Source organism: Lithobates pipiens, unplaced genomic scaffold (assembly GCF_037356315.1).
Source record: "Lithobates pipiens isolate NorthernLeopardFrog02 unplaced genomic scaffold, aLitPip1_a1.2 Scaffold_30, whole genome shotgun sequence".
Classification (NCBI taxonomy): domain Eukaryota; kingdom Metazoa; phylum Chordata; class Amphibia; order Anura; family Ranidae; genus Lithobates; species Lithobates pipiens.
The window spans coordinates 76,424,155-76,437,603 of NW_027507791.1; the positions used below are offsets into that span (position 1 = coordinate 76,424,155).

Genomic DNA, 13,449 nt, shown 5'->3' on the forward strand with positions numbered 1-13,449 from the left:
GAAGAAGCAGAAGAAGCAGAAGAAGAAGAAGCAGAAGAAGAAGCAGAAGAAGAAGAAGCAGAAGAAGCAGAAGAAGAAGCAGAAGAAGCACTAAGCCTGTATATTTCCATATAAGAGAGGACCACTAACACTACTAGAGAGGTAAAGAACCCAGAGTTGCCATTAGCAACCATATTCTTCCTTCTCTAATAAACTGGAAGAGTTGTAAATGAACTGATTAGAACCTCAACCACAGAGACATTGAGTTAAGATGCTTTATAGCAAAGCCCTGAATGCTCTCCTTTCATAGTGAGACTGCCAGGCCATGGGCCATCCAGCTTCCATTCTCCTACCTTCAAAATCAAAATACTGGCTGAAAGATGTTAATTTGCCACAAAGCTTTTGGTTACAGGCAGCTACATTCTGCAATATGGTAGACACAATATTGACATTACAAATATTTTTCTTAGGAAGGAGAATGTCAACACTCCCTAAACGATATAGGACCCCCCCCCCCATTCAAGGAGGCAAAAACAATAAAAACTAAGGTTTTTCATTTGGAAATGAAAAACCTTTACCCAACAAAAACTTATAGTAACAATGCACATTTAACATACATTAAAGTACAATTCAAGTGTAACTATGCTTAGAAATGGTACCCTTCCCCCTCCTACTACCTTATCCTGTGTAAAAAGGTGTATATTGTCTATACCTACATTTAGTCTGCTCTGGTCTGGCCATACTGCAGCTCCGCCTCCCTTGTGTGTGTCAGGGAATGGCACCTAGAAGCTTATGGGTTACGTCACTGCTCCCAACATTCCCATCTCTCCTCTGCAGCCGAAACTCACTGGCCTGGGATCACGTGGCCGGATTAAAAATACACATCTTTTACAAAATGGTTAGGCAGGATAGGTAGCAGGTGGTGGACAATTGGAAGCATGGTTATAATTCCACTTTAAGGCTTATTTACTGTGGCAGTACACCTGCAGGGACTGAGTAGTACATGCACACATTTCATTTCTGTACCATTGGCGCTATAATAAGCAAGTTTTGACACCTATCAGTTTGGATTCATTGACCAATAGGAACATTGCAGGGCCAGTATGCATACAGCAATAAGGAATTCATGTAATGTTCCATTAAGGCACTGCTAAAGCAGTCCGGTATACTATACACAGCCATTGCTGGTGGTAACTGCAACCAATTAAATGTTACCCTCAGTTTAGAGCAGAACAATGAAAGAGGATAACTGCATAGTTGCTACGAGTTAGAACTCCAATTCCAAATCACACTTAGTGTTACTATAACCCACAACAGTAAAATCAGTCTGTATATGCAGTAAAGCATGCTCGTTATACTCACTATGGAATCTATGGGGTTAATCCTCTGCATTGTGCAAAAAGGCTTCCAGAACATGTCTGGATAAGAGAGCCTTTGCACATGCTCAGTTTGGTGCGTCTTGCTAGAGGGTTTTTTTTTCTCGAAAGGGTATATGTGATCAGTGCAGGGCCAATCAGCACTGTCCAGACAGAGGGTCAGGGGTGCTAGATCCTGATAGGACAGCTCAGTGCAGTTATGAAAACTTCTACAAGCTTTACCAGTTACTGATAAAAGTCACAAGACTGCTGTATACCACTTATGAGAAAAGGAATTTAGCAGTTTATATTTACTAAAATAATTGCATTTCCATGTTCTGTGGGGAGGCCAGATATAGTGAATGCAGGTTCTGGGTTTAGTAAGTTCAAACAGTACATGAAGAATACTATAAAGTTTTGATGAAAAGCACATATATGGGGAAATTAGGAAACAGACACTAAAAACAAATAGGCTGTACTCTCTTTGGCATATCAAACAAACTTCTGTAGAATAAGACCACCACATCCTCCTTTAAAGAATTTTGGTTAACTCCTGACTTTTTAATATCCCAGACTAGGCATTAACAAGGAACAAGCTGTTGAGAAAAATATAAGCACTGATATTTGTATGAAAACGGATTTTTGATCCTCCTTACAGCCTAGATAAGAGACAAGTTAAAAGAAGTCACGGATGTTTAACTGTTGAAAGTTGTAAAGCAGGTTTTTAAACAGGGAACAGTTGAACAGTGTCCAATGCTTACAAAAATGATAAAACAGTAACACATTTGCTCTATGATAACTTAAGAGCTGACAGGTCCCCTCATGAGGATACAAAAAACAGGACACAGCATCAGGATTCCCAAACGAATTCCTCCCCTAAAACATTCTATCCAAAAGAACAGTCATCATCGAGGAACGAAAAACATATGCACTGAAAACGTGCATGAACACTGACTGATTCAGGATCCTTCTTAGAGCCTAGATAAAACCTAGAGCAGCTAAATTAAAAAGGGAAGTCATGGGTATTCACAATAGGAAAAGTTGTAATGTGTGTTAGAACAGGGAACTGTTCAACAGCATTTATTGCTTGCAAAAACATCACTTTGCGCTATGATAGCTTAAGAGGCGATAGGACCCTTCGTGAGGATACAATAAACGGGACACAGCATCAGGATGGATTCTCATGCCGATTCCTCCCCTAAAACCCTTTATTTGTGATATTGTGCCGTTTTACTCAAGTACATTACAGTTTACATTAGCCGAGTCCCAGAGGGGAAGACTTCCTGTTGGTTTCTTCATTCAATAAGTTTCTTAGCTTTCTTGTTGGCTTCATCAATGTGGTCTTTATTAGAAATTGCCTGAAAAAAAAAAAAAAAAAAAAAAAAAAAAAACACATTATTAATGAACTACAAGCTTCACATTGTAAAAATTAAGCACTAGTAAAAACATAGGCAAAAAACTTTGTTCCCCATTTTGGATACAATAAGGAAGGGTTATAACCCGTCATATTTTTTTTTTAAGCTTTGTCCCATTCCTGAGATTTCCCATTACTTCCTGTCCCATAACAGGAAGTGAGAGGAAATGCCTGAGAATTAGGGGGATCACTTGGGGGGACCCACAGGTCATCAGAAATAATGTTCCGAACTGAAAGATTTCCGCTCGATTACTTTTCTGGAGACAACCCAAAATTTTGGATTTTCTTTTACTTTCACCTTTAGTAATAATGATAAACAGGACGAATAGAGAGTACTAGTGCTAGTACAGATAGCAATAAAAACTGACAGGGGTTCTCTAATCCCTCTCCACTCTATCCAAAACGAAAACAAAAATAGGATTTTTGTACTCACTGTAAAATCCTCTCTTGATCATACATCACGGGACACAGGAGCTTCATTACATAGTGGGTTATATAGGCACCTTCAGTGATTGGACACTGGCTAACCCCAATTAAGGAGAATTCCTCCCCTATATAACCCCTCCCATATGGGAGGCACCTCAGTTTTTTCGCCAGTGTCTAAGGTGGTTGGTCACGTAAAAACATGTGCTATGAAGAAAGCTCTGTGCAGGTCTAAGGGCAATGATAACCGGATCCATATCTCGAGCCGATATTTTGAATCACAAGATGATATGGTACCCGGGCCTCGTCATCCGAAGAAACAATTTTATTTTTTGGTTGTTAGAAGTGCCAGCACAGAGCAGCCAAGAATGATTGTATGGCTGCCTGTGCTAGGAGGGCAAACACAGAGGTAAGTCTGCAAAACTAGGTAAGTGAGAAAACCGCGCAGACCTCTGGTTTAGTAAAAAAGATCAAACAAGCTTTATTAACCGCTTGCCAACCAGCCGCCGTCATACTGCGGCAGGTCGGCATTTTCCCATAATCCATTGTAGCTGTAAGTCGGTCCCTTTAAGCAGGGATAGCAGACGCCTACTGCACTTCGGGGGTGCCGATGCAAGTGGGCGGCGGTCGCGATGACAGCCAGAACAGGGACATGTGTGTGCACGTGTAAACACACAAATCCCTGTTCTGTGAGGAGAGGACATATTGTGTGCACCTAATAGCTAGGAAAAACGATCTGTCATCTCCTCTAGTCAGTCCCAGCCCCCTACAGTTAGAACACACAAGAGGGAACACAGTTAACCCCTTGATCGCCCCCTAGTGTTAACCCTTTCCCTGCTAGTGACATTTACATCGTAATTAGTGCATTGTTATAGCACTGATCGCTGTAGAATTGTCAATGGTCCCAAAAAAAGTGTCCGACCTGTTTGCCATAATGTCGCAGTCCCGATAAAAATCACTGTAATTACTAGATGAAAAAAAAAAGAAAAGTGTGTGTGTCATATATATATATATATATATATATATATATATATATATATATATATATATATATATATATATATATATATATATATATATATATATAATACACACACACATACATACATATATAAATAAAATAATAATGCCATAAATCTTTCCCCTATTTTGGAAACGCTATAACTTTTGAGCAAACCAATCAATATATGCTTATTGCGATTCTTATTACCAAAAATATGTAGAAGAATACATAATCGGCCTAAACTGGAGGAAAAAAAAAATTATCTTTTAAAAAAAATAAAAATAAATTGGGGATATTTATTATACCAAAATGTACATAATAGTGTTTTTTTCAAAACTGCCGCTTTTTTTGTTTTTTTGTTTATAGCGCAAAAAATAAAAAAAAAACGCAGAGATGATAAAATGACACCAAAAGAAAGCTACCAAAAGAAAGCTATGTTTAGGGACAGCGTCGCTCGACTGCGCAATTGTTAAAGCGACGCAGTGCCATATTGCAAAAAATGGCCTGGTCATTGAGCACCCAAATCTTCCGGGATAGACATTGCAATTTTTTATGCTACGCGGTATTTGCGCAGTCATTTTCTAAACGCGATTTCTTTGGGGAAAAAATAAACACTTTAATAGAAAAAATTTAAATGTAAAGTTAGCCCAATTCGTTTGTGCAAGGTGGAAGATGATGTTACACAGAGTAAATAGATACCAAACATGTCACGCTTTAAAATTGAGCACACTCATGGAATGGCGCCAAACTTCGACACTTAAAAATCTGCGCTGTGAGCTGAACACCCTCCTGATGTAAGTCTTTTTTTGGTATTGGTAAGAGCTGCCTACCCTTGATCCAGGCTACAGTTATTTATTTTACAAAAAAAGTGGAATGCGTGTTTACAGTATAGCTATTACAATTTCCCTTTACTAAAACCATTATCGTTTTGCTTTGCCATACAAGATGATTGATACTGCATACAAACTAATTCCAACTGTTAAGCCTGTGTGCAAAAGCTGAAAACATTACCAAACAGTGCAGCACAGAAGACTCTTACCTTTTCATTAATGCGGTCAATTTGTTTGTTCTGGGAATCAAGCTCATTACCCATATCTAAGGCCATAGACTTGAGATTTCCCAAGATGCTCCCAACCTGCTGTAGATTTTCATCCATCTCATCTTCTCGGGCATCATTTGTTATCCTACCAGAATCAAGGAGACAGGTATTGGTGCTTTGAAGTCACACTAGAGATACCACACTGAAAGCAGGCTTGTATTTATTTTTTTGTCCATAACACAAATTCTGGGATAGACATTTCTTAGACCATCAGGATGTTCAAAAGCAGTCCAACAGTGGGGTGGGCAACATATCAACAAAAGTTAACAGACTCAAGAAAACAGAACTTGGGATTGCCTGCAGCTCAGGGGACCACCGTCAGCATTTGCCCAGCTCTTCTTACTGGCAGGAGAAGCTGCGTTTTTTGCAAGCGTGTTTAGGAATGGCAAATGCTTGAGCGTTTATTCATTTCACTGGCCAGTATATTAATTCTGGCCATTTAAATGAATAAAAGCCCAAGTGGTTGATGCACCTAGCACTTAGACACGTTAACATGTTTTAGGTTTGTTAGAGGTTTATTCTGACAAAACACTGCTGCTCCTGAAAACACTGGCTGTAGGTTTAGTCTGCTGCCAAATGCCCTGCCTCTATAAATGCATGTAACACAGACCCACAGGCTAACATTGAGGGGCATTTAGAGGCAGGAAAAAAAACACATACACACACACAAACGCCACGTTTAGAACGGCCCCGTAAGCATGATGCCTAAAACCTGACATCACATAAGCTGGAAAAATACTCCTGGCAGTACTTCAAAAACAAGAACTAAAGAAAAAAAAAAAAAAAAAAAAAAAGGTGGTAGCCTTGCAAATTAGGAAAAATTTATGGTTGCCTGGTTCCTAGAAGTACTCACAAGTCTAGTAAAGCACGCCTTGACAGGATAGGGCAAAACCTTATTCCAGAGACAATGAACTTGAATGGTGGTCTGTCCTAGCCACCTGAAGATGGTGGAACAAGGAAATCAGTGTACCCTTATGCTGAGAGGTACTCACACAGCCCACAATACATCCAATGAAGCGTATTTTCCATATTTTGAACCAGAGCCATAAAGAAATGGGAAAAAAATGCCCTGGTTGTGGTGAAAGACAGAACTACCTTGGGCAAAAAGGAAATCCTGCGGCTCAAAATGACCTTGTCTCCAAGTAAAGCCAGAAAGGGAGCAGGATAAAGACGCCAGTTCAAATACTTGCCTCCCACAAGTAATGCCCTACAAGAAATACCACCTTTTCGGGTGGGGGAGTCACAGTCACAGAGGAACAAAGAGTAGGAGCTACATAGCAGACTAAAGTCTAAACGTTTAAATCAAAAGGCAGACAGGGCGAAAGCCTGGTCCTTAGAAGTGATGAGAGCTAAACGTTGTTCCAGACCCAGGTGCAGGAAAAATAAAATTCATCCCAAAAAGAAACTCCTGGGGTGAAAGCACTGAGACTCGCACCAAGTGAAGTATGTCTTCCATATCCAATGACAGACCTCGTCAGAAGCAGACTTCTTAGCTTTTAGCAGCATAGGAATCACAGATTTGGAGATGCCCCCTATCTTACAAATATCCATATCTCATGCTGTTATAGCTAGCCATAGTGAAACAGGATGACAATTCAGCCCTTGACACAGAAGATCATGACGATCTGGCAGTGCACACAGAGCATATGCCAAGAGTCTGACCAGGTTGGCATACCACATCCATCTAGTCCAATCCATAGCAATGAGGATCCCTAAAATGCCCTATAGCTCAGTCCTGCGAAATACAGCCGTCTGTCCAAGGACTGGATTTTCTTGTCCGGTGATAACATACTGCTGTGTTAAAAGAAGTCTGGAGGTAACCGGCAAATGGGATTGACTGGAAGGAGGCTACCAACACTCCCTCAAGCAAAAGTCTGGCAACACCAGGACTGGACAGCTAGAATCTAAGAGATTGATGTGTCTTCTGTGAAAGAAACACCATGACCTGGGCTGGGTCTGGGACCAGACTCTGATATTCCCAACAAGAGGACAGCACAGTGGTGTAGCGGTTTGCACTCTCACCGAGCAGTAAAAAGGGTCGCTAGTTCGAATCCCAACCACGACACTACCTGCATGGAGTTTGCATGTTCTCCCTGTGCCTGCGTGGGTTTCCTCCGGGTACTCCGGTTTCCTCCGGTTGTGATCGGCCCTTTACTCCGATCTGATCAGTCGAGGCAATGCGATCACAGAAGGATATTTGTGGACACCCTCCAGGAATTGGAAGCCCATGCTGTAGCCGTCTTTTGGCTTTAGTGCAGGCAGCAAGCGGTTAATGTCTATCAATATTTATGAACTGTAGAATTTTATGAACTTTATGGTTGCTCTAAACACTTTAGTGCTTTCTCATTGATGTATATGTTAGCTGGGCACCAACTCTCCGTGCACCAGAACATCCTTACCCTCCGATTTCTCCTGTAAGCAGCAGTATAACTGGCTAAAGTCCTGTGCGCCTCAATGGAGGAGAATGAAAAGACACATGCCGCCTCATTTCAATGACAAAAAGAGGGAGAGGGAGAGAACATTACCTCTTTATGTATGGACCACTCTGCCCTGATGCACTCTGCTGCTGTCCGTTGTTGGCCTGTCGTGGTTGCTTGGAGACAACATCGTCGTCATCTTTGTTCCCCCACGCCTTCTTATACATCTCTCCAGCATCAAAATTCTTTGACCTGTGACAAAACAAGAAAGATTATGAAAGACTACTCAAAGTCCATCTAGTAACATCAATGCAGAAGATAAAACATAAAAACAAAATAAGATAACACAAAAAACAAAGTTCAAGTACTTTGTTAAGAAAGGAGCCATATCATGAAGCGGGATTGCCATTGAGCGTTACATATTTGTATAACTAGGTTTTTAACTTATAGGCATTTTTGACATTGTCCAGTTTTAGCCCCTTCCAGTTAAAAAAGCTGAAACAAATTTTTTTACTGTGGTGAACAGATAAGCCTATTTATTCAAGGTTTTTTTCACATCTTAACCACTTAGGCTTCATGCACACGAGACGCTGTTAAAAACGCATGTTCAGAGGCAGTTGGACACTTTTTTCAACTGCCCCTGAACTCATTCAATGTTATCCTATGTGTCCATGTACACAGTCTCGTTTTTTGCCGTTTAGGCAGTTGCGTTTAACCTAGTTTTTCCAGAAGCAAAAAAATGGGTTCAGACGCAAAACGCCGCTACCGCATTTTCGTTTATAAGCGTTTTTAAAGGTGAGCTATTTTTTTTTACATTAAAAAATCTCAAAAATGATTGCAAATGATGAAAAAACATTTAAAAATATTTTAAACAATTGCAATTACAAGTGGACAATCCACAACTTGTGGCAAGTGACATAGCAAGTGACCTGGCAGGTGACGTGGCAAGTGGACAATCCACAACTTGCGGCAGGTGACGTGGCAAGTGACGTGGCAGGTGACGTGGCAAGTGGACAATCCACAACTTGCGGCAGGTGACATGGCAAGTGACGTGGCAGGTGACGTGGCAAGTGGACAATCCACAACTTGTGGCAGGTGACGTGGCAAGTGACACACTAAATACAAGTACACTGCTGCTCTCACAGCTGCTGCTACTCACTCTGGTCTCACAAAATTGCTGAAATAGTTAATAATACTGCTTTTTGAGCTTGGGGAGGGTCTATGATGTTAGCTTAACTAAACACTTCTAGACACAAACGTGGTAAAAATCGCGGCAAAACGCCGGTTTCAGCTTTTAAAAACATGTGTCTAGCAGAGTTTGCACCAGCGTCTTGTGTGCATGAAGCCTTACAGACCGGACCATTTTGCTGGCTTAAGACCAGACCACTTTTTGCGATTCGGCACTGCGCCGTTTTAACTGACAATTGCGTGGTCGTGCGACGTGGCTCCCAAACAAAATTTACGTCCTTTTTTCCCCCATAAATAGAGCTTTCTTTTGGTGGTATTTGATCACCCCTGCGGTTTTTATTTTTTGCGCTATAAGCAAAAATAGAGAGACAAAAACACAAAAAAAATTTTCCCTCAGTTTAGGCCACCACGTATTCTTCTACATATTTTTATTAAAAAATAATAAAAAAATAAAAAAGAAAACACAAATTTTTTTTTTTTTAAAACCGCAATAAGCGATTGATTGGTTTAAAGCGGGACTGTACTGGGGAAAAAAATATTAAAAGCCAGCAGCTATAAATACTACAGCTGCTGACCTTTAATAAATGGACACTCACCTGTCCCGGGGTCCAGCGATGCCGGCAGCTCTCGGCTGCTGCCGCCACCATTCTAGGTGAGGGAATCAGGAAGTGAAGCGAATCGGCTTCACTTCCCGGTTCCCTACTGCGCATGCGCGAGTCGCGTAGCGCAATAGGAATTGTCCGCGCTGTCTCTGGGACCCGTGTGTGTCCCAGCAGACAGCGCGGCAGGACAGGAAGAGGCATAGACTCCCACGGGAGTCTATGCCCGGAAGTGGGTGTAAATACCTGTCTTTGACAGGTATCTCCACCCCCCTCCCCCCTGAAAAGGTGCCAATTGTGACACCGGAGGGGGGGGGGGGGGAGGGTTCCGATCAGCGGAAGTTACACTTTAGGATGGAACCCCGCTTTAAGCAAAATGTATAGCGTTTACAAATAGGGGATCGTTTTATGGGGTTTTTTTTACTAGTAATGGCGGTGATCAGCTATTTTTATTGCGACTGCGACATTATGGCGGACACATCGGACATTTTTGGGTCCATTGTCATTTATACAGCAATCACTGCTATACAAATGCAGCGATTCCTGTGTAAATGACACTGACAGTGAAGGGGTTAACCAGTGGGTGGCAGCGTAGGGGTTAAGTGTTCCTAGGGGCGTGTTACTAACTGTTGGGGGCTGGGCTTTCTTTTAGTGAACACTGATCTCTGCTCCAATCACATGGAGCAGAGATCAGCATCACTTGTTGCTAGGCAGAACGGGGAGATGCTGTTTACAACGGCATCTCCCAGTTCAGTCGCCCCGGACTCACGGGGGTCCTGACTGGCACGTAAGCTCAGCGCCGATGCCACGCTCGCCATGGCAGGGCGGCATTTAAAATTGGATGTACCTGTACGCCAATATGCCTGCCCGTGCCATTCTGCCGACGTACATTGGCGTGCGCTGGTCGGGAAGTGGTAAAAGATAAGTACATGTAACAAAAATCCTTAGTTAAACCAAAACTTCCCTTAAAGGGTTAGTTCCCCTTTACCAAAAAAAAATGCCTATGAAGAGAATGAAAATCTGTAGATAAATACAAACTGTAGCTCTGACTAAAGTTGAATAAAATCTTCTATAGGTGTAGGCCATTTACATACTTTATGAAGCCTTACCGAATACTCTCAGGACATTTCTAAGCAAGGGCTAGTCATTGTTGCTCACCTCCTCCATCACAGGAGTGAGCTCTCACCTACTGTATCAGGGGAAAGAGTATGCGAGAGGGGTTGAATCAGAGAAAGAGCTCACTCCTGGGATGGTGGATGTGACCAGTGATGACTAGGCCTCGCTTAGTAACGTCCTAGGAGTATTCCAGTCAGGCTTCATAAGGTTTGTAAATGGCCTACATCTATAGCAAGGGCATTATTCGTCTTTAGTCAGAGCTGCACAGTTTGTTTAATCTGAAAACATCTCACCTGCATAGGCAGGTTTTTTTTTTGTAAAGGTGAACAATCCTTTTAATGTGAGTATACACAGCTTAACATCTATTTTACCAGCACCTTCATTTGGATCAAGTAGGCTTTAAGATTGGTCGGGAGGCTAGAGACAATACATTGAAGACTCTTACATTAATAGGATATACTCAGAAACAGTCCATTCCATCCTGTCTTCTCTCAATAGATCCTGAAAAGGCATTTGACAGGGTGGGATGGTGTTTTCTTGAAGAAACCCTGAAACAGTGATTCCTCTTGTACCAAATTGTAATGTAACTAATGTCTGCCCTCATGTTGTAAAGCGCTGAGCAAACTGTTGGCGCTATATAAAACCTGAATAATAATAATAACAACAGTGGGGAACAGGCCCTTAGCTTCTACAGAAAATGATGGCCCTTTATCATAACCTGAAAGCGAGAGAACGTACAAATGGAACTTTCTCAGATCCTTTGACGATTTTGAACAGAGCCTGACAAGGATTTCCCTTATCCCCTCTATTATATGTACTAGTAATTGAAGATTTGACTACAGCTATTCATAACAATATAGATATTCAAGGGATTAGGGTTAAAGAAAAAAATAAAGCATAAAAAATGTCAGTATGTGCAGACGATCCGTTGTATATTACAAATCCAGTGGTAACTATACCAAACCTTATTCATGAATTTAACAGTTTTGGAGTAGTAATTTTAAAGTTAATTATGATGAATCTAAAGCTTTAAAATATTTCATTATGAAATAAAACTTAATATCTTCTTCAATTTTTCCTTTAAATGGTAAAGTGTTGCCAACATCTAGTTGCCAATATCCTTGAGATTTGACTAAGCTTCAAGAATGAAATTATTCCCCAATTCGTACCATAACAAGACTACTTCAAAAAGGTATGACAGAGCCGTTTTTTCCTGGAGTGGTAGGATCAATATAGTAAAATATAATAGATTACCAAAATTGTTATACATATTTCAAACAGTTCCAATATTCCCCTCCAACTGCTCTCCTGAGTCAACTAGGTAGAGCTGGGGGGAGATTTGTATGGTCGCATAAGTCTCCCCGAATTAGAAGAGATATCTTAATTAGGACAAAACTGGACGGGGTGCTTGGCTCTTCGAGATTTTACAATATATTTATGCTCAGCATTGATGACCAGGATAGTGGACAGGTTCCATAATGCAAATTGTAAGCAATGGGTGACATTGCAAGAAGATATCATTGCCATGAAACTTAAATCACTACGATGGGTCACTTTTAATCATCGACCTATAAACGAGGGACTTAAAGTTTTTAGTTTCCAACATTGAAAGTATAGGATTCAATGTTGAAATTTTTTTTTTAAAAAATAGCCCTCGTTGGATTCTTGAGGTCTATAGTTTAGAAATAAATGGATGCAATATCAACTCCAAAACATATATTTATCGGATACAAAACTCCCCATTAGACAGACCATTAACAGAATCTGAATGATTACTACAAGAGCAGAGACTAACTAATGTTTTAGCTAGTATCTATACATTGTCTGCGTCCTATTTTTTTTTATTTTATGAAGCGTTAACAATAATACACACAGAATATTATAATTAATTAAAATATATATATATATATATATATATATATATATATATATATATTGTGGAGATGCTACCCCATGTCACCGGTGCATACAAGCGGTATATGCCTAATTTTGGCAGGAATACTAATTGCACGCCTGTGGGCTGGGTTCATAAACATGCCAGCAAAAGAAGTCAGTGCTCAGACTTGGAGACCGCTCTGTCCAGCAGACAGGAAGTCTGGTCAGGAGGTCAGGAGGGTTCCAGTAGGAGACGGCTCCAGGAGAAAGAGACAGGAGGTCTCAGAGTCTAAGACTGCATGTGGCAGTCTGTGTGTACGTTTGAAGCAGACAGGTGTAGCCTGTGACCAAAACAGCACGAAGCTGACAGTGAGTAAGCCAGGAGGCCATCGTTCGGTTATACAGTGATGGTGGAACCCCCTGCGAGGGAAGATTACTGTTTGAACTTTTTAGTTTCCTTTAAATAAAAGTGGGCTGCCATGCCCTAAAAACACAGTCTGGAGTGGCACGTTTCTGGAAAAGTGCATGCACCACTTGAACCTAATCACTGTGAACTGTGTTTGTGTGCATGAGACAGCACAATCTGTGTGTGCATGAAGAGAAGAGCAACTTGATTGAAAGACAGTGCTTAATTTTTCCTGGACTGTGTAAAGTTGTTCTGGAGTTACATTGGGAAAAGTATTTATTTTTTTCACACACAAATTATCTCTAGCAGCCAGGCATCGAGGAAGAAATGATAAAATTCTAGCTAGGCGGTATCAATGCTGGTAGATATGCCTAACATTAATCATGATAATCAAGGGATATGTTGGAGAGGTCTTAATGCAAGAGCCACAATGTCACACATATGGTGTTATTGTCCGCCAGAATCTAGTATTCAACCAGACATGTGTATCTCTGTGTTATCAATTATTCCCAGATCAATGAGATCTATTTAAAAGAAAAGACATCTTGCGACATTTGCTTCCAGCAGCACCTACT

The 13,449-nt window shown here is 40.9% G+C and overlaps 1 protein-coding gene across 3 annotated transcripts in view; it reads right to left on the reverse strand.

Moving 5' to 3' along the window:
- Window positions 1-1,874: 1,874 nt before the first annotated feature.
- SNAP23 (synaptosome associated protein 23) overlaps window positions 1,875-13,449 on the reverse strand; it is an 86,295-nt gene continuing 74,720 nt past the window's right edge. For all 3 annotated transcript variants that reach the window (XM_077464477.1, XM_077464478.1, XM_077464479.1), the window contains exons 6-8: window positions 7,799-7,942; window positions 5,214-5,358; window positions 1,875-2,692 (exon numbers count right to left, since the gene is read on the reverse strand). In XM_077464477.1, coding sequence (XP_077320603.1) covers window positions 2,630-2,692; window positions 5,214-5,358; window positions 7,799-7,942 — 352 coding nt within the window. In that variant the 3' untranslated portion in view covers window positions 1,875-2,629. The remainder of the gene's footprint in view (window positions 2,693-5,213; window positions 5,359-7,798; window positions 7,943-13,449) is intronic.